This window comes from Condylura cristata, unplaced genomic scaffold, assembly GCF_000260355.1.
Source record: "Condylura cristata isolate star-nosed mole 26May11 unplaced genomic scaffold, ConCri1.0 scaffold00005, whole genome shotgun sequence".
NCBI lineage: Eukaryota > Metazoa > Chordata > Mammalia > Eulipotyphla > Talpidae > Condylura > Condylura cristata.
Genome location: NW_004567106.1, coordinates 36965246 through 36991795, shown reverse-complemented (window position 1 = coordinate 36991795; position 26550 = coordinate 36965246). Strand labels below are relative to the sequence as shown.

General features: G+C 34.9%; 1 protein-coding gene across 1 annotated transcript in view; it reads right to left on the bottom strand.

The window, feature by feature from the left end:
- Positions 1–26550, bottom strand: part of SEMA3D (sema domain, immunoglobulin domain (Ig), short basic domain, secreted, (semaphorin) 3D) — a 174159-nt gene that overhangs the window by 45658 nt on the left and 101951 nt on the right. Inside the window, exons 6-8 of the mRNA XM_012721056.1 lie at positions 22430–22523; positions 18785–18913; positions 10451–10593 (exon numbers count right to left, since the gene is read on the bottom strand). Coding sequence (XP_012576510.1) covers positions 10451–10593; positions 18785–18913; positions 22430–22523 — 366 coding nt within the window. The remainder of the gene's footprint in view (positions 1–10450; positions 10594–18784; positions 18914–22429; positions 22524–26550) is intronic.

The window sequence follows — 26550 nt, the reverse complement described above, 5'->3', positions numbered from 1 at the left end:
CAGGTAGACCAACTCAGAACACATATGAGAACCAGGACAAACCAGGATGAAGACTGGGATACACTGAAATGGTGAAGAAAAATGTTAGATGAGTCACTAGGGTAAGATCAAAGACTGCTTTAAAAGCCAGCCAAAGTGTCTATATGTTATTTAGTACACAAGGAAGGATTACTAAAAGATTTAGCAAAGAAGTGAATAGTAGGTTTTCTTTGAAAAAGATGAGTACATAATATACTCTACATAACAATCCTCATAAACAAATGTCTATAATTGTTCTTAAATTTTTATTTTACATATGGTACTTTTATTATTTGAACATTACTGTTCAATAACACATGTAATTTCTACTTCAGCCAATTATTGGATGATATCAGATATATGTGAGACGTGAAGGCAGATTTATCTAGATAAGTCTTATATTTTATTGCTAGCATCCTCCAATCATTTAATAAATATAGCTTAGAGGTGAATATGAATGGTTAAAAATACTTATGCTCCCTCTGAAGATAATGCTGATTTCCATATTAATTTATACTAGAATTCCAGTGAGAAAATGTTATCTGTAATTATTCAGGGATTTTAAAAACATTTAAAAATATGAGATAATGAATCTTTTTCAATACAAATGACTGCCTTTATTTGTATTTTTAAATTTACATATTTAGTTCATACACATATACATGAAGATTTCATATGAACCAAATATGTGAAATCTTCATATGTGTGTATTTGTGTGTTGTGAGAACCCTAGTTGTACTAGAATTATTATATAAAATAGAGCTTAAGTTTAAATCTTAAATGTTTTAATGCACAATTATTGCATACTTTTGACATTCTCAAATTTTCATTGTCTATATTTTTATATTTTGGGAGGCACTAATAATCTGAAAAATAGTGTCAATCTATTACCTAAAGAAATATACCAACTATCATGGATATAATGTCCAGGCATAGTTTAGCTTACTGTTTTTCAATCTAGCACAAGTAGTTTAACACCTTATTTTACTCAGTGAATAAATATTTATAGAATTTTTCTTCAATCACATTCCTTTAACAGGTGTACACATAGCTACTTCATTAGGAAGTGCATGAGCAGTTCTTTAAAACATTCAATTGAATAAAAATGACAATAAAAGTACCATTCAAATACCATTCCTGTTTCTGTTCACAATTACCATGAATGTTTAAGAAAAGCCATGATAACCTTCTATTTTATTAGCTCTAAATTTGTGGGGCAGGAAAGAGAAATTTATTGTACCTTCATTATTCTAACCTGACAAATGGAAATTTCAATCCTTTAAACAAGAGAATATCTAACTGTTCTTGCCGACCCTTCTGAGCAGCTTTCCCTGGTTCCCTCAAGGAATAAAAAGATAAAAATAAACAAAAAACCCAGGTCAAAGATGAAAGCCACCTGCTGTCAGCAGGGAAACAAGTATAGTTTCTGGGATAATAGCTCTCAGAAATGGATTATAAGCGTTTAATGACTGAATAGTAACTCTTACAGACATCCAGAAGCATGACCTGGAATGGCAAAGTTCACTTCAGAAAGAGTTGTATTTCTCCTGCAGGGAAGTGTCAGTTGACTGACTTTGTTGACCAGCTCTCAGGTCCCTGGATTTGTTTGCAAATCCACACAATCCCCTCTGAGAACTTTAAGCCCACAGGAGGGCTGAAAAGGAGGTAACCACTTTTGTACTAAATTGTCACCTCCTTGCTTATTTTTGTGAAGTTCTAAAGAACACAACCATCTCACTAACACAATAGATTTATTATTGAGATGTCAGAATCAGCGGCTTTTAGTTACTGGTCACTTCTCTGTGCCTCTACTCTATTTATCACAGCTTCTTTGTGGTCAGACTGCCAAAAGCCTTGACATCTTCTACACAAAGATGCAGATGAAAGTAAAAAAGGAATTAAATGTAAACAACACCAACCACATATGTTCAATCTGGGTGGTGAGGGCTGAGGGGTCCAGATTTCTTATTCTTTGTAGCTTTTCAAGTGTTTGCAATATACATATATATATATTTTTTTTTTCATTTTAAAGTGATTAATAAAAATAGAAAAGAAAAAAGTCAAAGATGAAACAAAATGTAACTTACAATCTTTCATAAGCTTTCCAATATTGTATTTTGAATCATTTAATTGGGTGATGGCTGATATGAAAAATACTATGATTTTTCTAATTGGAGTAACTTCTAATGGTTAGAGCAGTTATGAGGAAGGTTAATGGTGATTCCATTTTCCTTTTATTGTCCCAGCAAAGTCAAACACCTATAAATCTTACATAGACATATAGAGTAGCTACAAGCTGTCACACATGAACTTATATTGAGTGAGTCTTTTGACCTTTGGGTCACCATGCTGGGTTCATCTGTTAAACATGGTTTTTATCCATATCATCCTACTCAACAATCTCTCAGCACGTTATAAATATTGCCATTTCGCCTATAGACTGGGAAACAGACACTTGGAAAATGTAATGATTGACTTTCAGTTCCAATACTCTTAAGTCTTGAAGATTAATAAAACCTCCAAGATATTTGTAAGTATGTTTCAGTCTATTAAAATATGGGTATATATGCAAAGATTATAGCCCTACTTATATGAGTTTAAGATGAAAGACACCAGGTTTTTCAAATCAATAAACATTAGTGAATGTCACATCTTAAGCACTTTCAAAAAAGGGGTTGATGCTTGGGTCAGAGGTTATACATTTTACTTTGCTTTAAATTTTGTTCTTTTACCCAATGCTGCCCTTATCTTTATATAAGCAAGAGAATGGTAGTCTCTGAAATACTCTAAAAACCATAGTCTGTACATCTTTTGCACAACCCACTCCAGTTCCACTAATTAATGGTAACACTTGCTTTCAGAGATTGTAGCTAGAAGTACCAATACCACTTTCTATTGAAATGTGGTTTAATATTGTAATTGTAAATCAATGACTTTTTTCTATAATTGAAACTATTACACTGAGGTAAGCACACAGCTTTCCATTGACCCTTTTAACAAATTATATTAGGGCAATGTAATACTTTCATGTTTTTTATTTAGTGCCTATTATATTTCAATGTATCATTCATATTCTCTGTCTGATTTTTCACTCTAGGTAAGAAGCGTACCTTGCAGATCTTAAGTGGTCTTAAGACCCATTTGTATGGGGAACTCTTGGTGTTGTGGTCACAGAATGTGACATTTCAGAACAGCTATTCAATCTACTTCTATCTGTGTGACCTCCGTCTTGACAGAGTTATTTCTAGGTACAGGTATTAAAACCTTTGTAAACTTAATGAACATGGTCTGTGGGGCTATGCAAAAAAAAAAAAAAAAAAAACCTTTGTAAACTTAATGAACATGGTCTGTGGGGCTATGCAAAAAAAAAAAAAAAAACAGATAATCAACAAGAAGTCTGAAGAAGTCTGAAACAATGATTATGAGAAGGCAGAAATGGAAAGAAAATCTGGACTAAGATCCCAGAAGTCTCATGAGAATATACATCATGAGTATTAAAATATTTTGCCATATAACAGCAAGTGCTTGAATGAGGATATCTTAATATACTAAATGAACTCATGGAAGATGGTGAAGTTATATTCACTGAATCAAAGAAGAGAATTATGTGGTACTTCCACTTTCAGCATGAGTTTTCTTTTGCAATATGTTATAACTATGTTTCATGTAATTATTTTATTGAGAGCAAAAAAAAATCACTAAAGTAGATCTTCGCCTTTATCTACTAATAATAAAATATCTAAGTACTATAAGAAATCCAACTATACAATCAAATATCTTAGAAAGGGGAGAGAAGAACAAAAACAAATAAAAATAAAACTTGGTAGGGTAGGCACTGAACACAGTGATTTTTAAGGGCTAAATTCTATAGAGGCATCAAGGGCAATTTTTTTTTTCCTACAAAGAATTCTAGTACTTAAAGATGTTTTTAATTTGTCAATGGGAAATCAAAATGGAGAACATGTTTCTCCTAACTGGTTCAAAACTTGTAAAGATTATTGGAAATGAGACTTGGGTTGTAATATACTACAGTAAGCAATACAGTTTTGAACTGTAACAGATTACAGTTAGCTAAGTCTAGGCATATTAAGCTGCCTTTTTCAGGTAGGACAGAGTTCATTAAATTAAAAAAAAAAGTTACAGCCAATGATATAAATCCTTGCCCAGGAATTTCTGACAGGAAAACAGATGGAAGTGAAGCAAAAGCACATCTGTAACTTGTGGCTCTAAATCTCTCATCTAGGTTGTAAGTAATATGCTGAGAGAAAGAAAAAAAAAAAAAAAACCCATGACTTGGTGGAGATCAATAAATATAGAAAGTGCCATCAGCCTAAAAACACAAATCTTCAAAGGCAATAATTGTCCAAATAGGACCATATATCAAAATAGACAATGCAAGTGGATTTGAAGCAAAGGGCTATTAATTAGACCCCCGGGCAAGTTATGTGAAAGGGCCATCCAAACTGAATTCCTGGCGTAGACAAAAGGAAATATTGCAGAACAAAAAAGAACTGGCATAACCTACAGCTGGGATCTGGAGTGGGCTAGCAAGAACAAACTAAGGGACAATGCTTCCAGAAATAAATATAATCCAAAATTAATGAAAAACAGCCTTGAGATGTAAAGTTGCAAGCAAGTCTCACCACAGTGTCTGATAGTTCCATACATCTGAGTGGGCCAGGAAGGGACCCCCCCCCACACACACACACAGTGATGAATATCACACAGTAATAAACACACAGACATAAATAGTAATATCTGCAAGGACTAACTTGCCCAGCAAATAAATACAATTCTTCTCAGGGAGTTATTTCATGCTGTTTTACCTGTTTCCTAAGGCTGGATTTCTCAAAATCACCCTACAAATTAGGATTTTGTGCTTCTCATTTTCCACTCATCTTTACCAAACTTGCATTGTTCAAATTTTTCACACAATTTTCCCATATAAATTCATAATTTTTGACTATATCCCAAAATATCGGTACTCAAACTAGGAATATTGCTTTAAACTGAATGAAGAATATGTCAGTTTGATCTTTACATCTAATAAAATGTGTTATTTTCTTGTAAACTATGATTGTCAACCTAATATTCCAATAATCACATACTATCACTTCTTTTCTTCAAACATAGCTAGTTGATTGGTTTCCAAAAGTCTGCATGTGCGGTGTGTGTGTGTGATTTGTTGTATTCAACACACTCTAGTATAACCATATATTTCCATTTCCATTTATTATAATAGTTAACTTCTTGGAAACAGAAATCTAAGTCACAATGATGTTCCAGTACCTTCTTCAGTACCTGTTACATCAATTCCACACAATCCCATTTAAACCTTAAACTTGCTTGATAAAATAGTCATAGAAGAGACAGATACTCTCATTTTTCTAGAATGAAAACTGAGATCAAAACAAGTACAGCAAAGCTGTAAATTAGATTGGATTTCAAGTTAAATTATTGCATCATTTGGGCAAGGGTTCAGTATGTTATAAACTTGACTGCCAAATCTAATAGCTGGTTTTTAATTATAACCTTAAACTGACTACCTTTTGATAGATGACATTAGTGACAAATGGTTTTTATGGAGACAGTTTTGTCTTCTACTTGTTCTTGCTCAGTTCTCTATCTAGCTATAAAACTAGTTTTTAATCAATTGCTTTTTAACTCAATTGCAAGACTGTCCGCTCCTCTTTCCCAAACATCATCATCCCTCAGAATTCCATCCTTGCTCTTTTATCTTGCAGTAGAAATTTCCTTGGTCAATTTCAGATGCTTCTATGTCATTAAGAGTCACCAACAAGCTCCAAATTCATGAATTCAGACACCACAGAGCCTCGGGTTCATATTTTCAAGTTGCTATTGGAACAGCATATCCCAGAGCCATATCAAATTCAACACACCAAATATAAAATAGAAACTTTTTTGGTGTTTCTTGTCCCGAATATCAGAATCTATCTCTTTGTGGTTTCCCTCCTGGAAACCAGTTACTAAGCATACAGGAAGTCCTTGTCTTCAGGGCAAATATCAAAGTTTCTGCGACAGGATGTAAAGGCAAACATAAATGCTTGTAGGGTTAAATGAAACAGCAATTTGCTGCAAACTTTTATACACATCACGGCATCAATGTCAGCATTATCAGTAAGTTGATACTAACTATAAACAGAAAAGACAAGAATTCTAAAGATATTAAATTTGATGTTATGTTTTAAAGGGAACAAATTACTATTAGGATAATATTCCACTTGTTATACTTAGTGGAGGTGAACATTTTAACAGTTTTCCCCATCTTTGAGATTTCAAAGATGTTTTTCCTTTTGCCTAGACTATTACCCCCATTTTAATCATTTCATTTCCTATCCTTTTGAATCTATAGTTCAAAACTTAATTTCCCAGAAAGACCATCCATAATCTATATCCAATCTAAAGCACACCCATTTTTCCTAATTCCACCCTATGATGTTTCCATTATAGTACCTATCAACTTTCTAATTATGTATCAATCTATGTATATTCTTATTTAATGCATATATCATCTACTATGTTGTAAGATCAGTGAATACAACCATTATCACTTTTTAAATTTCTGTAAAACTACAGTTTATCATTGTGTCATGCACAGTGTAGGTTACCAAAAATATCTTAAGTAAATAAATACTTAAGTGGCCTATACTTAAATTGTAGCCACTAGTCAAATGAGGCAATTTAAAGTCAGTAAAATTGAATAGCAAAAAATTCATATCTTAACACTGAAAGTCACATGACTTCTCTGTTGCTAAGTACAGCAGAGAATGTTCTTATCATCACAGAATATTCTGTTGGACAACACTAATAGATACTAATCAATTAATAAAAGAGACTAAGAAAGTAAGAGCACTTACAAAATCTACACTTATATTCTATCTCTTGAACTTACCTATTATCTTTAGAAAACCACCTAACATGAATCCCAATGACAAGTATTTCTCAATCCAGGTACATTCTCAAAAGTATTGCTAACTAAACCTATCAAGTCATCTCTACTTAAAAACATTTAGAATGTCTCATTGTCTACTTAATGTGGAAATTAAACTTATCTTCCAATCTCAAATGACACTGTTTCCCATATTCACACTGAATTCCACTTCTAAGATATCACTGTTCTATAAATCAAATATACTCCATCCATTGTGGTCTGAAATGCCCACCCTTTCTTCCCTCAGTCTAGTCTCCAGAATTCAGGCAAGAACCACTTCCTTTGAAAACACTTTTTTTAGCTTCATTCAGTGTGTAGGTTTCTTCAACTCTAGGTTCAATCACATTACATTATGATTATATGTTCATATCACTGTTCTCCTTCCTGTATTGTGACTTCTTAAAGAAGAGGCAAAGTAGCTTTACTTTGTCACAGTATCTACTCTATTTTATTTGTCATGGAAATTACATTATGTTGTATTACTGAAATAATAATGAATGAAAGGATTACAAAATAAAAATAATAATAATTATATTTACTGTGTGAACAACTACTCATTTTTGTGTAGTTTTTGCCTATGTCCAAAATCCCCACCTCTACAAATCACTATATACTATACAGTATAATTAAGAATCTTTAATAAGTCAATACTGCAACTATTAGTAGCAGAATAGGAATCTTAAGTTGCTAACAGTTTTTTTTATTGAGTTGAGAGTTATTAGTTAAAAATGAAAGCAGGGCCCTCTCTGGTGGTACAAAGGGTTAAAGCACAGCACTAAGAAGCTATCATAGCCAATGCAGAATGAGTTCAATCCCAGGCCAACTGGGTGACCCACATGGTGTGGAAGACCTCTCCTGACTCACCTACTGCTCCCCTCAGTGGTGTATTTCAGTCAAGCTGCCTGTTCTGCTTACCACTCTGTCTCTGATGAATCCTCTCACACCCCCACACCTCTGGCCTATATCTCAGTTCTGTATAAATAAATCTTTAAAAAAATAGCAAGAACATAGAAGTCTAAGTATTACCATATACATAGGTAGTATGACACTGTACTGGTGGAAATATAGCGTAAAGGACCCCATGTTGGTGAAAAGCTTCATGAACTCAATAAATTAGAGTCAACCCTTAGTTCTCTCTAACATCATCTCTTCCATCTTAGATCTTTGTTTAATCTATTTATAGATTTTGTCTTACAGTATAGATGTGCATCTGTTATTATTTGTTGAAAATAGAAAGACAATATTATAATAACCTCATGGGGGTAAAAGCTGAAACAACAGTGGACTAATATGTTCCAAATCATGTCAGAAGAACCATTTTTTATGTGAAAATAAGAAAACACAAAAAGGATGCTGCTGCACAGCTGCTTTTAAATTAAACTTTGCAGAACCTAACAAATTTTTTAGATATTTGGAGCTATTTTTAATCCTGTTGTTGAAACCTCCACTTAGAAGTACACATTTTTGTCTTGCTACAATTTTATCCTAAATAATAAAGTCAGAAACAGGGGCAGAGCTGCAAGAAAGAAATCTGAACGAAAACACTTAGTAATCATTTGGCTAATGGGTAGTACTTAGTGGGAAGATAAAGATTAAGTGATAAAAATAAGACTCATTTTAAATAGTGACATACAGATGTACTCTGTGAGAAGATCATCTATTATATCTTTTTCTAAAGAGAAAATTCATCCATCACATTTCATTATTTGATCTTACAATTTGTTAGCTTTTTATCCAAAGACAATAGTATGACAAAATCTTGTTGTGTGGTCTCAGAGGTTTTTTGTTTTTGTCTTGTTTTGTTTTGGTGGGAAGATTCATGTACTACAATTCTCTCTGTTTTTTTCTATGGGATTGTTCATAATTCAATTAAAAGATCCCATGGCCAATCTTTAAATTTTAGATTATATATTTACTATAGACACTTACAAATGGGCAAACTGTATTTTTCCTAACAAACTTCTCTGCCTCTAAAATCAACATGGGGTTAAAAACAGTTTTGTTATAAATGAGTATCAAATGGCCTGGGCCTATAGCACAGACAACACACACCTGTTATATATATGTTTGTCAGAAACGGACTCTTATAATACATGTAATTGGCTAAATTGTATATAACATAATTGATGTAGCTCATATATACAAATGATGTCAATCCACAGCCCAGCTTTTCAGCACCGGGGGACTGTTGTTACAGGCATGCTTCAGTACACTAACACACCAGGAGTACTCCCAGCGAGGGCCATCCATCTCTAGGCAAGCAGCTTCATAAGGAATCATTGTGAATTCTCAGTCTCAGAAAGAATGAGGATGCTTTTTAGAGAATCTGTCCCCTGAGGGTGAAGGGATCAGAGCAAGACAATATTACCAGCCAGGATACTAGGTAAAGAATGATCTGTGCTCACAAGTTGGCCTCATTCTAAAGTCATGTTTTCATTAGCACTTTTTAGCGCAATGGCAGTTTGTGTTTCTGGCCTGGAAGTGTCCAAACGCCCGAGGGCACAGAGCGAAACCAAAAAAGTGACAGGCTCCCATGGAAGAAAATGGAAAGTTTGTACAAGACCAAAGAAAGCTTCTCACAGAGAGTATTTATTAGCTTAACAGTTCTTCCTCTTAATAACTGACTTTATACTAAAGGTATCTCTCTTGTTAAGTAAAGCTAATTCCATAAAGGTAAATTCAATTTAAAAAATATAGATACTGAAGTCAAGAGTATGTTTCCAACAGTAGTAGAATTCTGTAAATTCTATAAGTATATAGAAGAAAATATGAATTCTTATGTTCACTCAAATGAAAATTTTGATGGTATTACATGGAATTATTTAATCATTTGTGTTTTCATTTGCATGAAATGGCAATATTAAAAAATAAATGTGTACTCTTTAACATAGTTTGCTACAGTATATTTGATTTTTTCCTGTTTTTCCAATTGTTATCAGACTCTAATCTCTATTAATGCTTAGAAAATATGTATATGGTAATATTGTAACCATATTTTCAACTTATTTCATCCTTGTGACTATATGCATTATCCATGCATAATAATGCATGCTTCATAAAACTACACATGATCCTGTTAATGTTTGTTACTCTAGCCATTAGTTTGTTACTTTCAATATCAAGATATTATTATTGAATGTATAAAAACCTGGATGAGGATGAAGTGGTGCACTAACGTCACATAGTAATAAATGGTAAGAGAATAGCCTGTTAATGACTAAGCGAGCTCCCAAAGACAATGACTGCCTGTTCACAGTGGGCAGAAGACACCACTGAAGAAGTGGAACATGAAGAAAAATAGGAACCTATTTTTTCTTTTTACTTTTAGTCATCCAAAAAAATACACATAATGTAGTAAGCATCTGTCCTATCACTCATAATTATGGACTTTAAATTTTAATTCAGTGTCGCATGGTTAATTGCTCATATATATGTGTGTCTTAAGCAAATACATATGCAAGATAAATAACTATATCTTGCCTTGCATACTCTTCCAACTCGAGAAAGGATGGTCTTATCAGAAGTACTGCCTTCTTGGGATGATTCACGAAAGAAGAAATATATTTTATCATCATCTGGATTATAAGTGTCTGGTATTGGGTAAGTTCCAATAAATTTTGCTCCTGTTTAAAAGAAAAGAAAGTCTAAATTAAAATACTGAAATAATTTAGTCACAGCAGTTCTGGCATCCTTTGTATATAAAACAATTAATAGCAGAACAAAAACAAAAGACAGAAAAAAAAAAAACATGAGAGGAGGAAAATGAGACATACACACAATAAAATACAACACAATGCCAGTGAGGGGCAGATTGAGGAGGGGAACAATGGACTGGAGAAGAGAATTATGGGGCTGTGGTGGTGAGAGTAGTGTGGTAACATATACCTGAAAAGGTGTGAGTCTGTGCCTCTGAATCATATACAGTAAAGATGTAAACCAACCTTATTTCAATTGAAAAAAAAAATAATGACAATAAAAAAGTGAACTCATTCTAAATGTACTGAAATGAAGTCAGTAATCCATGTTAAGCGGAAAAGTATTTGAAATACAATTAACTTCTTTGCATTACATCAATGACAAGTCAGTTGGGTTACTAATTTCTGCATAAAATAGTGGATATTTAAATTTTGGTGTTAGATGATTGATAACTAACTATAAAACCGATCTGTAGCTGGGTGATACTAATTCAGAAACAATCTTTCAATTAAAATAAAGATGACAGAGAGAGAGAGTGGATATTGATGAATGATAGAAGAATCTTATTTAAGTAGGAATTGTGAGATCACTGTAAGGGATCATAGCAAGATTTAAGAAGCAGCAGCAGGAGATAAGACAAAACATTTCAAAAATTAGTAAGTGGGAGATAGAAAAGTTCAACACTGACTTTTAACCAAGAGCCCTGATTGCTTTATACCCCCAAAAGTATTGAAAATCATTCCCCTGCAATTGTACTGCAGTTAGTGAACAGCCCCCATAAGTAAGACTTTACAACCGCCTTCTTCAACAGACACAAGTTAATGTTTGATTCTAACTGAGGGAGTTAGTCTTTACCATCCTTGCCTTTCTGAGTCAGCCCTCAGACTCCCATCCAGTGTCTCCTCTGCTGAAATAAGAATTCAAAGGACAAGAGAGATAGGAAATGCATGCATGGATTTTCCAGCCTTTGTTCTTCATTATACCCTGTTTTTGAGACTTAGCACTGCAATGGATTCATGTGATCATGACAACCTCACCTTGAAAAGGTCCTAGATTATATTAAATTTAAATTTTAGAGAGCCACATATGGCTTTGTTCTGAATTGCTGATAAATCATAAATACTTACTTTTGAATCTCTGAGCTAAGTAACAATCTTCATAGTCACAAATGCATATTTTCAATTTAACATGTAGTCTTTTATTTTAAAAATTTATGGAAACAAAATTTCCTACAAACATGGCACTGAGATTTCAACAATTTCATGAAAGCAAAGAATATATTTTATTCCTATATTCAAGGCACTTTTAAAACAACTAAAACTGCTAGAATCAAAGAATACAAAAATGAATAAAAACTTACTGCACTTCGAATACATCACAGTCTGTATAAACATGTGGCTAAGATATGGCTGATGAAAAGACTCCTTCTTGATGTTTGCAAGGACTTGAAAGGAGATGGCAACAAAGTAGTGAAAAAGACAACCAACTGTGGACTCCCACAGGCATAGACCAGGCTTTTAGAATATTCTATAGAAGTTCTTAGAATTTACATATCTTAAATCCAATGTCACCAAACTGGATGAAAACCTACATCTGTATGTCATGTGCATATTAAAACATACAAATGTATAAATAAAATCATATATAAAGAACTGTAGTTGGTTCTTACATGCATCTAAGTTCAAGTAACCGACAAAGAGCTATCGTTTCATGTATGAGTTAAAGGATGTGGATAAAACCCATTAATCCAAGGTCAATGCTGAAGATGTATAAATGGACAGGGTCAATGAAGACTAATAATATAAATTCTTAAGTAATGAGTGTGGAACACAAGAGGTGTACAACTGAACCTATATAGAAAGCATAGGAAGATGATTGGTTTGTTTTATTTAAAAAAAAAACGTGAGCTTAATAAAAATACTATTTATTATAGCACATATTTAAGTGCAAGTAACATATACAACATGAACAATATAATATTCAATCAGACCTATTTAATAATTGAGGTGAGGGACTCCTTGGTGGCACAAGGGTTAAGTCTCAGCCCTATGAAACTATTGGCAGCCACTTCAGCAGGAGTTCAATCCCCAGGCAGAGAGCTGGCCCAAATGGAACAACAGAGTTTACCTGTCTCACCTGCTGCTTCCCTCAGCAGTGTATGTCAGTACATTCACCTGTTTTGCTCTTAACTCTGTCTCTGGTGAATTATCTCACACCTACCTCCCCACCCCCCACCACACTTCTGGCCTATACCCCAGTTCTATGCATAAACAAATAAAATAAATTGTAAAAATAACTGAGGTTGGGCCCTCCCTGGTGGCACAGCAGGTTCAAGCACAGCACTAAGAAACTAAAGCTACTTCAGCATGAGTTCGATCCCCGCCCTGGAGGTGACCACATGGTGTGGCAGGCGTTTCCTGCCTTGCCCGCTATTCCCCTCAGCCATGTACTTTGTAAGGTGGCCTGTTCTGCTCCCTATTCTTCCTATTATGTCTCTCGTGAATCCTCTCACTGCCCCTGCATCTCTGGCCTGTACCCCAGTTCTGTATGCATAAATAAATAAATAGTTAAAAAAAATAACTGAGGTGAATTATTAATTAAACAATCATATAGGAGTACAAAGAGTATACTATAGAAAATAAGGTCCTCTTAGAGAGAGAAAATGAGGTCTCGGAAATCTGAAACAGAAAATCATCACAGTTACAGGGAATACCAGTGTGAGGTAGAGAGCTGCTGATATTCACATACTCAGATAGAAGAAGTCATTATGGGCCCTCTCTGGTGGGTAGTGGGTTAAAGCATGGCACTGCAAGCTAGCCACAGCCACTTCAGCGTGAATTTGATCCCCTACAGGGAGGTGACCCACATGGCTGGTGAGGCAGACCTCTTCTACCTTGCCTGCTGCTCCCCTCAGTGGTGAACTTGGTCAATCTGCCTGTTCTGCTCCCCACTCTGTCTCAGGTGAATCCTCTCACCACCCCTGTACCTCTAGCCTGTACCACAGTTCTGTATGCATAAATAAATAAATCTTTATAAAAAAAGTGGTTTGCTCTTTGTTACAGAGTTCAACAAAGGAAGCAAAATTTTACAACAGGGGAAAATATACATGGTCTATTAGTAGTACAAAGAAGAAGGAATGAACAAGTCTCCTGCTGCAGAAATACACAGAACCATTCACTACTTCTGTGAAAAATATCATCCAGTGTTGCCCAGTCATTGCCATTTGAACTGTCAAATGTTAGAGTTGACATTTCAACTATATTCAAAGATTTTTTTATTTTATGATGCCAGTGGAGAAATATAGTACTTTTTTTTTTTAAGATCTATTTATTCATACAGAACTGGGGTACAGGCCAGAGATGCAGAGGGCGAGAGGATTCACCAGAGAGAGGGCGGGGAGCAGAACAGGCAGATCGATGAAGCACATTGCTGAGGGGAGCAGCAGATGGGTCAGGAGAGGTCTGCCACACCATGTGGATCTCCTCCGGGGCAGGCGGGGATGGAACTCATGCGGAAGTGGCTTCAGCTTCTTAGTGCAGTGCTTTAACCTGCTGCGCCACCAGGGAGGGCCCGAAATATAGTACTTTTAAAGTCTTTTTTCTTAATTTTCAATTGATATGTAACATAGATAATCTGTATTTATTCAGTGGTTATTGGCTTTAGCAGACTTTTATTTAAAGATTAATTTCATTCATTTATGCATAGAAGAACTGGGGTGTAGGCCAGAGGTGCAGGGGTGGGAGTTGAGGAGATTCACCAGATAAAAAGTGGGGAGCAGAAGGCAGATTTACTGACAGACACTGCTGAGGGGAGCAGTAGGCAAGACAGGAGAGGTCTGATGCTCCATTTGGGCCAGGTCCTGGGCTGAGGATCGAACTCATGCTGTGGTGGCAGCTGATAGCTTCAAATTGCTGACTTAACCCCTTGTTCTACTAGGGAGTCCCTACTGGCCTCTTTTAAAGGTTGGTTCTTTTTCAAGTATTATAAGAAAATCATGTTAGAGGACTGAAAAAAAATTACATGATGAAGCCCTTTCAGTTAAATGCTCATTATTTTAAAAAATCTAATTATGAAAAGAGGTAGGCTCAAATAGTTCTGCATTCTGAACTAAATAATTATAAACATACTTACAAGTTAAAAATAGCTACAAATATCAAGAACACAGAGCTCCTTTCTTGCAGATTCAATTGAAGTCCTGTCTTGGTACTTTGCTGTTCATGTTTTTTGATAGAAACTCTTTCCTGACTTGCTGCCAAGTTTGGGTAAATATAGGTATCATTTGATCAGTATATGACATGCATAGTTGCTGAATTAAGTCATTTAAAATCATACCAATAGACACCTGGGCTTTATTAGAGTAGCTTTTTCAAATGCCCTATGGCATTTGAAACACATGCCCTAGTAGAGATGGAGTTTGAAATCATGCATTTTCACTAGTGAACTCATAACAGCACCACCACCAAAGAAACAGGCAGAAAAGTGGTGGGAGCGGGCTTTCCCAGGAGACCTTCGCCAGCCGCACAGCTCTCCAGTGACCTGACACCCAGAGAGAGCCCTGCTTTCCTTTATTCCGGTAGTGTCTTTTTTTCTACCACTTTTGAAAATGTTGTCAATTTTGGGTAGAAGGAGGATTTATGTCCAACAGAACACTTGAAGAGAGCCTTCAATAAAAGCTGCCTCCATATGTTAAAAATAAAACTTTCAAACAAAATTGTTCATTTACTCCAGGAAAGTAAACAAAAACATATGCATATGAGGCATCCTTGTTTTAATTTTCCAAATGGCTATTCTTTTTAGTTGTATCTTAAGGTTCTCACCAAAAAATCCACTGTGCTTGAGTAACCACTCTGACTTGTATATTTAGTCCTAATTCCTAATACAGGCTAAGACTGAGTTGACAAGCTGTGCAAGCATCTAAGTTTTCCTCTCGAATGTCCCATCATATTTTGTCTTTGGAAGAGGGAAATGCTATGTTGTGAACAAATAAACAAGGATTTATGAAAACCTTTATAAAAAAAAAAAGGCAGAAAGTTTAAATTTTCCCAGTGAGTCCACTAGCTAATTCTAAGTGAGTGACTTTGAAATACCATTTTCCAATTTAAATTGCATTACTCAATTTTAACTTAATCTTTGTATGTCAGTAAAAACAAATTCTCAGAAAAAAAAAACCTGTCTTGGTGGGTTTTCATCCTTTTTCAAAGTATTTAGTAGATGGATTAGTTTTTCAAAGAAGGAGTCAGGATTCAGACTTGTTAAGACATTTAAAACTAGATTAACCAAAGACCTAGATAAATTCTGACAAGGTTCCTTGGACTGGCAGAGACTAGTTGATTTCATTCTGGGTAATTTTAGGCAGGGGAAAGAATAACATAATGGCATAAATATAAGCATTGAAGTAGCCTCTGGGAAGTTCAGTGATAAAAATGGACGCAAAATATTCATATAAGATTAATATTAAGTTTATTTTTAAAAATCTGCATCTTAACAGCTAAATATTCATAAATGTAACTTAATTTTACACCTCTAATAAAAATCACTAATAAAAAAAGAGTATTCTATCATGATTATGCCAGTGTACAACATAATACTTTAGAGGTACTTAATACAATGACTAGCATGGATAATATATAAAATAAATCTGAAATATCATAGACCAGGGAGAGTGGAACTAATCAATGATAAATCAGGAGTAATAAAGCAGAGATGATGTAAAGAAGACCTATTCAAAGATGATGATCACAAAAAATGAGTTTAATATAATATTTTAATAAAGTTAGGACTCTTACAGATAAATTAGATGAAGAGGAAGAAATTTAAAAAAATAACTTCAAGGTGACTTGGTGGGTGGGGTTTTGAAGGTTTTGAAGAATAAATGTCAGGAAAGTGATATTGTTTGCTGAATAGAAAGGGGAAAAAATAAGTTTAAATTAGTCTCAGGATTTTCGATTCAATTGAAAGTAGCTGTATACTTTTTAAAGAAACTCAAGCAAAGCATCAATACACAACTTGTAAAAATACCAGTACATATTAGCAGTCCAATCAAAGCTAAGACTTACTCATCTTTATTCTTATATTAATAAACTAGTTGATTTTACTCTGAGATGAAATGTAAAACATCAAATTAACATTTTTAGGAGGACTTACAAGAAAAAGTTGGAAATGTAGTTTTAGGGAAACAAAAAAAACAGCTTAAACTATTAGAATGGATGAGCTCAGAATTATGAAGTGGAGGCAGAGAAAAGGAAAAAGTGGTCAGTAGGTAAAGTCACTAAATAGATGCCAGAAACACACCAAACATTCAGAGACTTGCTGTGTGTCTTCTATCTTACCATTTTCTTCTTTCCTTCTACTCACTTACTTGCAAAGCTTTCCCAACATCAACAATCTTCCCTTGAACCTGTCCTCATCATTGGATTCTTCTAGTTCCAAACAGATAGCTTCTAATTCAATATTCACCACTGTATATCCTCATGTCCACCTCCTCCGCAACTACCTTTGTTTTTGAACAAAGGCTTCTAACCATTATAAAAACAAAGACCTGATTCCCACATTACTAACAGATGACTTTTCACTGGTTTCGGACAATATTCCCAACCTTCCAGCCTCATCTCCCAGTGTCTCCTTATGCTCTGGTCATCTGATAAGATCAGCAAGCTTCCCATATAAACTTTACAGGCCAGCTGGACAGTAGAGCATTAAGTTTACTGTTGATCTTCAAAAGTTGTTCATTAAGAGAATGCTAAATTAACTCAGAGGCATTCTACTTTGTAAATTGCATCACATAGCACTAAGAACAGTATGCTATGCAGATAATAGTTGCATAAATATTCCCTGCATTTACTATTTTAGCAATTCTGCAGACTTGTTTGTGCACATATCACAGATAAGGAAATAACAGCACAATCTACTACTATTAAGAGAGTGGCCATATGTTATTTGCCATTCCAAGATTGAGAAATACAATCTATATACATTTCAAAGTTCTGAGTGTATCTTGTTATAGATAAGTAAGCTTTCTATTAATAAAATATATGGAATCAAACATTTCTACAAAAAAACTTCAAAGTACTCAGGAACATAGTCTTGCTCAGGAACATAGTCTTGCCAACAAGAGTGTGAAAGAAGAAGCACATAGTTGTTGGGGATATTTTTTTTTTTCCCTAACAGAATTCTCTTTTGGTCAATGAACATCACACTGTTGTGTAAAAAGTGATCTAGAAGGTTTTAGTAAAGAAATGTTTTTAAAGTATTTTTCCTTTGTTTATGTTGTTACTACTTGAATACTGAGATAAGAAAGCTTCTCAGAAAACTCTACCCCTCTACTGAGGGCCAGAATGTATGGTGGAACGAGAAATACTACCTACCTGTTTAAATAGCTGTGTCATATCTGTCTGCCTTGCAGTGGAATGAAATCATGTGTTTGCAAGAAATTACCATGATTTGAAAATCCTACAAAAATATGACTTGTAGAAGGCAGTGCAGTAAAAAATGGAAAGAGAAACTTGCACCATGTACTGAATTAAATAAATTTATTTAGCTGGTCCTTCTTTGTTTTAAACTCAGATGTCACAAGATTCCCAAACAAAAAAGTAATCAGACAAACTAACATCAATAGAAATATGCTTAAAAATTTAAATGAGCTTTAAGCAAAAGATGTGAATTTTATAATCTACTTTCCATTTGGTTTATAAACAGCAATTGACTTAGAAATGAAAACAGTCTGCAGTAGAAAGAATGCAGATTTTAATTCCTGGCCTGCAGTAGACAATTTGTATAATAAAATCTTGACCAAATTACTCTATTTCATCTCTGATTCAGTTTACTCATTTTTACAAAACACATACTAGTAAACATACCTCATATATCACTGAGAATATTTAAAACATCTATTAGAATCTCGAACAGTGTCATTGACAACAGCACACAAACAATACATTTAGCTAGAATTATTTTATAGACTTTGGTCTCTAGAGACTTGCCTAATTTAGTGGGGAAATATTTCAAACATGTTCTATAATGTGAATTAAATCACCTACCCCCAAACACATAGGAATGACTAATAATGAGTTTCTTATCTATCAAAAAGCAAAACAATCAAAAAACGAGAAAATCACTAACCATTGAGCCAGTAGTGTTCTGAAATGTCAGTTCTGATGTAATGGTGGTCATGAGTAGGCCCAAGGGACCGTGTGAACGCAGTATCTTTGCCAAGGAAATCAGAAGCTGTTCCAGAGTAGAGGTACTCATCTGGAAAAGAGAAAAGAACATGTAGCACTTCTAAAGGTGCAGCCATAGATATCACTTACAATATACTAATTTCACAGTATAAGACCAAAGATGTTTAATGCTTAACATCAGAATATATTGTTTCATAACTTTGACACACAGATTTTGAAATACTTGCATAGCTGAACAAAATATAACTCAATTAACTCAGGTAAACTGATGCTAGATTATTTGAATTAAAAAAAAAAAAAGAAAGACCCAAGTCTTGTAAAATAATAATTGCACATGCAATAGCTTCTTTTACAACCTCTTCTTTCTTGCCCTCTCCTCACATATAACTCAAGGCTTTCTCATAAGTAAAAGTTCTTCTTTGTGGCAACACACACACATTAAAAAGTAAGAGCCATAATGAAGAATGAATTGTGTAATTAGTATTTACTTAACTGAAACAGTCTCAGTGACCACCACTTTTCTTTGCCTAACCTTTGCTGAAAGGGAGCTTTCAGCACTGAAGTCATTCTTTGTAATTATACCATGCTGAATTCCTTGTAGCTAATCATGTCTCTAATAGTTCTGATAAACAGGAATTCCTGACTGAAAAGGGAAAGATGTTGTCATTGCTGCATACCACTCTTCTCTGGCTGTTAATTTATGTCAAATGAATATATCCATGTTTTACAAGAGGAGAGAAGAGGAAAGAAGAGAACAGAAGAGCTGAGCCAAGGAGGAGAAGCTGGAGACTGGGACAAAAAAAAAAAAGAGTATGAAAAGATGGAGGAAGAAGGAGATGGAAGAAGAAGCAGGGAAAGGAGAGTAAGAATGGAGAGATGAAAGAGGAGAAGAAAGGAAATAGCTTGAGAAGTAGAAGAGAGGTGAAGCAAGGGTCAAACTCCCCAAATGTAAATCAGCATTTTGGAGTTGGTAGTGGTAGGGGCTAATTTTAATGTTTTCACAGAGTAAGTGTGGAAGTGTAATCTAAAAAATGTGAGGTTCCATGTTCTCTGCCCCACTGAATGAAGTGAGAATTGAGCAGCTAGGAGAGGCTAAAAAGGACTTGGGAGAGGGGAAAGAGAAGACTTGGAGGAAGTACATGGAGCAAAGAGCCATGTGAAGAATTCCATTGTTTTCTCAGCTTTGGACTTGCACCAGGGACTTGGGGGTCTTAGGCGACACATGGAGCAGAGGCATGTGAAAACACCTGGCAGTGATGCAGAGAGACCCGGTGGCTGCCATTCTCAGCAATGACCTTGATGTGCATCCTGATTTTGCTATCTCCATCCCAAACTTGCCTGGCCCTTTCTGCACCTTTCCTATTGCTCCCTGCCAGAAGTTGCCTTTGGCTTTTGGCAAGTTTTCAGGCCTTTACGGCCTCGCTTTGGGCCAACCCTGTTTGGCTAGTCATTTACCCATGAGGGGAGTGGAATGTTTGGGTGTTTTAAAGAGAAAATTATCTTTTGTTCTCTTTCTATGCACACTAATCCTATTAACTTTTTTTTTTTTAATTTCACATTAAGAGAATGCTTTGTCTATATGTAGCAGATGGCAGAACTGATTCAGATTGTGATTTGAGAGTTCTTGGGGTACCACCCCTCAGTCTGCCCATTAACACCCATGGCATAGAATATGTTACCTCTTCCAGAGATAACCCTTTCATGGTCAGATAATTTGGAATACACCTGGTAGGCTTGTGTGTAAAAAATATCTAATCTCAAAAGAGTATCTAAATACCTAGATAAAGAAATACCTTAAGACAATGCTTTTTTTTTTAAGATTTATTTATTTATGCATACAGAACTGGGGTACAGGCCAGAGGCTCAGGGACGGTGAGAGGCTTCACCAGAGACAGAGTGGGGAACAGAACAGGCAGATCGACGAAGTACACTGCTTAGGGGAGCAGCGGGCAGGTCAGGAGAGGTCTGCCACACCATGTGGGCACCTCCGGGGCAGGCGGGAATCGAACTCATGCAGAAGCGGCTTTAGATTCTCAGTGCTGTGCTTTAACCCGCTGCGCCACCAGGGAGGGCCGACAATGCTTTTTTATTTATCACTGAAATCCAATTTTCCTCAGAACTTTAAAATTCTGCTTTTCATAAATGATGTCATTCTTTTCTAAGTCTCCTGATTTTATAGTTCCAAATAAAACTTTTACTTACTATTTGAGACAACCAACCTAAATAATCACAGTAGTCAAGATGTAAAGGAAAAAAAAAACAATACAAAACATAAGAAAGTAATCAAATTATGTAAAGTAGATGTAGCTATAGAACTGCTTCCATCTCATATGGTATTATATGAATGGTAAACAGCAATACCCACTGTCGGGCAAATTAGAAGCAGAAAACAAAATTCACAAAGAACAAAGTTTGGTAAACATCAAAGAAATATTTGATTGCTCTAAAATAAAAAAAAAAGCCTGCAGATATTTGAATGTTTTCACAAAAAAAGAAAGGTATGTTTCAACAAAAACTGAACTAGTATATTCAGAGTTTAAAACTGTCTTTGTGTTCAAAATTACTTCGGGATTCCTAAGAGCAGTCAATAATGTCTACCATCCATTGTTTAGTATGAAGTTGTGTCAACCCCACTTGACAGATAATCACACACCATCTATCTCATTGTCTGAGGATAATGGTGGGACATTAGTCATATAATTTTGAAAACAGACAAAAATACACATACTTGCACTTCAAAGAATGATCACTAGCTCTTACTAAGTGAAAATTAAAATGTCATGGTGCTTCACTCTTATCACCTACTCAAACATTGATAGACAAGTTAAATAAAAAGAGACTAAAGTCATGAACCAAACCAAGACAAAAGGAGTCCTTAATGGCTGAAAATCAGACTGTGTGCCAGCATTCCTGAAAACCAACTTCAGACCACACAGTTCTACCTTCTTCAAACAAGATAGTCATCTCATTAGAGAATTTAAGATGTAACAAAGCAAAAAAAGACTGAAAGATTTTAGAAAAAACTTCACATTTCTGTTACTATAAGTAGGTTATGGTGAAATTAGGGGAAAGGACGTTATAGCATTCTATTATCTGTATTCATTAGCTTGATTAATTTATTGATGTATCAATTTATGTCTTATTAATTTTTCCATTCAAATTTTCAACATATCTTGAGATATACTTAAGGAATTGCTAAATTTAACAACCATAGTGAGCCAGATATAGGGCATAGATTTATATACATACATACATACATATATATATATATATATATATATATATGTATATATAAAAATCTAAGACATGTACATGTAAGATTATAGAACAAGGGAGTATGTATTATTTGCATTAAGAATTCAAGTGAAAATCACTTAAAATTAAATATGGATATGAAGAATTGCTGGGGCCTCACTTTATTGATAACAATGCTCAGTATAGAGCAATTTGGCACTGGACTACTATAACCAAGTAGTTAGTAGATTAAATCCAAACAAATCTTTAACTCAATAAAAAAGGTTTGATTCATACAAATCTTTTTTAGAAAAATCACCTGAAAGCAAGAACTCCCTGTCACTGATCTTACCTGTCATTACTGAAGCAAAAGGCTGTTGAGGATCAAAAGGACATTTCAGTCTGCCAGACTCCAAATTATGTATGTCAAGTTTGAACACAACCTCCTGTTATGAGAAATAGTAACACAAGTGAGATTTTCAAAAATATCAGAATCAGCAAGAACACAAGAGATAAGAACTACATTCTAACTCATTTATTCAGTAAATGCCAATTGAGCAAACAGCATGTGCACCGTGCTGGGCTCCTTGACTCTTTAGCAAATATTATTTCTGGCAAGACTCAATTCTCATGTTTTAGTCTCCATTTGCCCAAAGTAGTAATGACATTCTGGGTGAATTTCAAATGAAAGCAGCAATTTACTCATCCATTCACTTAGTCTGGATCACTACCATTATTAAAAGCACTACCAAACATACATTTTCTTAAGCTTAGTATTTAATTCATTGAGCCTAATAAAACCAGCCACCTCATCTAAGAAACAAGTTCATCATAACAGTTAAACTTTCAGGTAATGAAGCATCTGCAACTGTACCAAATTACTTAAGCCTTGTGATATTTTGCAATTTTAGTGACATAAAATTACATCATATTTCTAAATGTCCCTGAGGCAAGCAGTTCATTTTCAGAACCATTAATTCATGTGAACAACAACAACAAATTCCTGTTGTAGTATTTTCACTATTATGAAAACACTGTACACATTAAAGGCACATAGTTATTTTGGCTGAAACATCTATTTTTATTATAGTGGCCACAGACATTGGCAGGCTTTTAATATTCAGGAGAAAAATAACATCTTAACTTAAACTTTCCAAGAAAAATATGAATGCATAATTAATGTAGCCCCATGAGCTTGAGAGTTTCATAATAATGACATCACAACAATCTAGCATAATGCTGATGACTCACCCTGAAAAAACACTAGAGGAATTTTCAGATATTCTCTGTAGATGGTTCTCTACAAATTTATGTTAGTTCACAAATGTAATAAACTAGAACTATTCAGTGTTGCTTCTCTACAAAGCAGGCAATGAGCAAGAGAGGACACACATCATTGATGGTATTACACTGTCATTCATATTGTTTCTTAAAAAAAAAGACATCAGTAACTACTGCCTTATAAACAAATGTTAATAGAAATTAATATAGTATTATTAAGTACTACTCAGTATAAAATGATAAAATCTTGCCAGTTGCAACAGCATGGATACACTGAGAAGGGATTATGCTAAAAGGAATAAGTCAAGAGAAGGAAGACCAATACATCATAAGTTAACTCATATATAAACTGAGAGAAGCAAAACAAAGAAACACACAACTAAATCAAAACAAATCCTAGAAATCTGACTGCAGAATTGAGGTTAACATAGGGGGAGAAGAGGGTGTATAGGGCTCTCTAGACTATGGCAGGGGACTAAGGATGCTGTGTGGCAGGTGTGGTAATAACATACATCAAAAGAGTTGTGAAATTATTCCTCTGAATCCTATAATATTAAGGATGCTGTGTGGCAGGTATGGTAATAACACACATCAAAAGAGTTGTGAGACTTTTCTTCTGCATCCTATAATATTATAAACCAATATTAGCTCAAAAAATACAAAAATAAAAAATAAGCACTATGTCTAACATTTGCTATTTCTTAGGATTAAGTAAATGCACTTTATTACTAACACTAATGGTTATTAACAGTTAATAGGAACTAACTGTGTCAGCTTCTTGATTATATCAACTCATTAAATCTTTACTAAAATCTAATGATGTAGTTATTTTCAAAGACACAGCTTTACAAGGAGGGTGCTGAGTAAAGAAGGAGTTAAGTACCTTGTTCAGCATCATTTAACTAAGAAAAAGCAGAGCCTTGAATTTAGGGCTGCCTCCAAAGTTCATGGTCTTAACTAATTTAGTTTCAGAATTGCAAACTCTTGGATTTAAAAATGTGTTGAAATAAATGAGAGACTTGTTGTCACCATGTGGCATGATCAAACCCAAGATGTTTACTTAGCACAGGTCAGTTAATGACAAGCTGTGAGAGTGATGCTTAGGCATGAAAAGGATCTAGTGAGAACACATTTAAGACATGCTTCCCAACTGTGGACAGGGACAGAGATACGTCAAGAAAAAGCACTCTAGATAGTGGCACATTATCCTCCATGGGTCAAACAAAGTTGTGGACTCTTAAGTCCGCACAGGGATAGTGAGTCCTGTTGTTACAAGGAAAACAGGGAAAAGCTGAAAGAGCAAAACCAAGAAAATATCTAGAAAAATTCCATAGTTGATGCAGAATGGAGATAAACCATTGTATAGTCTTCTGTTTTCAAAATGCAACATTTCATTACATTTTCAAGATAAGCCTATAAAATTGATATTTGTGGAAGCTGAGTCCAAGGTTTCTCTTATAATCTCTTGGTGAAAGGAGACAGCAGGAGAACAAATTTCCTTCAGAGTCAGCAAAATGATGTAAAAATAATGACTGATTAAAAGGACTTCCTGAGATAAACTGACTGAATTATCTGGCCTGCTAATTTTGGAGACAATTATGACTTTTTAAAAGTATTTTTTTTCATGAAATATTTTCCATGAAATCATAAAGTTGAGGTCTGAAGTAACAGAAGGGAGACCCCAGGGAAAGAAAATCGTTTCAGTCTAATTATTAAACAACTATCAAGACATCAGTATTGTTCTGTGTGTGTGTGTGTGAGTGTGTGTATAGTAGTAGTAGTGGACATTATTTTCATATAAAGTATATGTACATATTTTGAATTGTTCATCTTTATCCTTCTGTGTTCCAGTTGCCAGTGTGGTTGAAAATGTAGTGACAAGAATGAAGCCAGTGCTACACCAAAGCCTAATCATAAATTTTGTCATTTTATCCTCAAAGTAATTCTGTAGGTAGTAACATGATTATCATCATTTTACTGACTTGAGAAGCTTAGAAGTTTATGCCCTCCTCATAGGCCTCAGAGCTAGGACATGAGGGAACTATCACTCAAACCCTGGCTCCCCCTGCTCCAATTCTGAGCTGTTGACAACACCCATGACTTCTGTCCTGAAATCCCGATCCAGCTGCCCACTTGGCAGGCCCTACTGAACATTTCTCTAATGCAGAATGTACAGAATGAATTTACCATTTTACCCACAAATGTGTTACTATTTTCACCTCAATAAATAACACCACTTGCCAGCTCACTGCCAAAAACAGAAATCTGGGCTTCATTTCAGCTTTGTCCTTTCTTCCCATTGTCCCAGACACATGGAACTATAATGTCCAGAAAGGCAACTTCTCACACTGTGTCCTCTGTTCCTGTTATAAATGTTGTTCTTCTTTCTCAGTTGCCTTAGAAACAATTTAAAAATTGCTTCTACCATTTAAAAACTGTAGGTCTTCTACCTTTCCTCTGGGAAGACAATAATTTCACAGGACTAACTAATAATTCATTTTAAAAGTTAAGTATCTTCAAGCAGGAGAGAAATCCTATCACCTATATTCCTGACATGCAGCAAACTACAAGGCCTGACACTCCTGTGTACTCATAATTCTCTTACTCACAGACTTGTAAATTTGACTGCCCCTAGGCTTCATGACAGTCCCAAGCTAAATAATTAGCTCCTTCTAAATTCCCTTTCAGCACTTGTGACTTTTAGGAGCTAAAGAACACTGTTTGTATCCCCCAGCAGGTTGCAAGTTTGGCCTTTAGCCTTCAGCCTCAAAACACATCCAAGCTGCTGGGGCTATCTTACATAATTACACCCTATGCTAGGAGCTACTGTTATATATTACCCTTCATCAAAGCGAGGCAAGAGAGCGTTACACCAGCAACAAAGAATGATGGATTCAAGTTGCCAAGTCTCCTAGTGGTTCAGAGATTTAACTATCAGGGTTGCTTTATTTTCAAACAGTTGAGTCTGGTCTACTTAGACAAGTTGGTCAGAGAAGAAAATTTATCTGACCACAGTTGTGGGTTTGATCTCTGCATGAATCAGTTAAACCAATATAAAGAAACCTGGTCCATAAGCTCAGACTTTACTTTCAAGCACACAACCAATTATTCTGCAAATATGTGTGGTTATTCATAAGAGCCACACACATAAACATGAGGATGATAGTGCAACCCGCCAACCCATACAAAGAA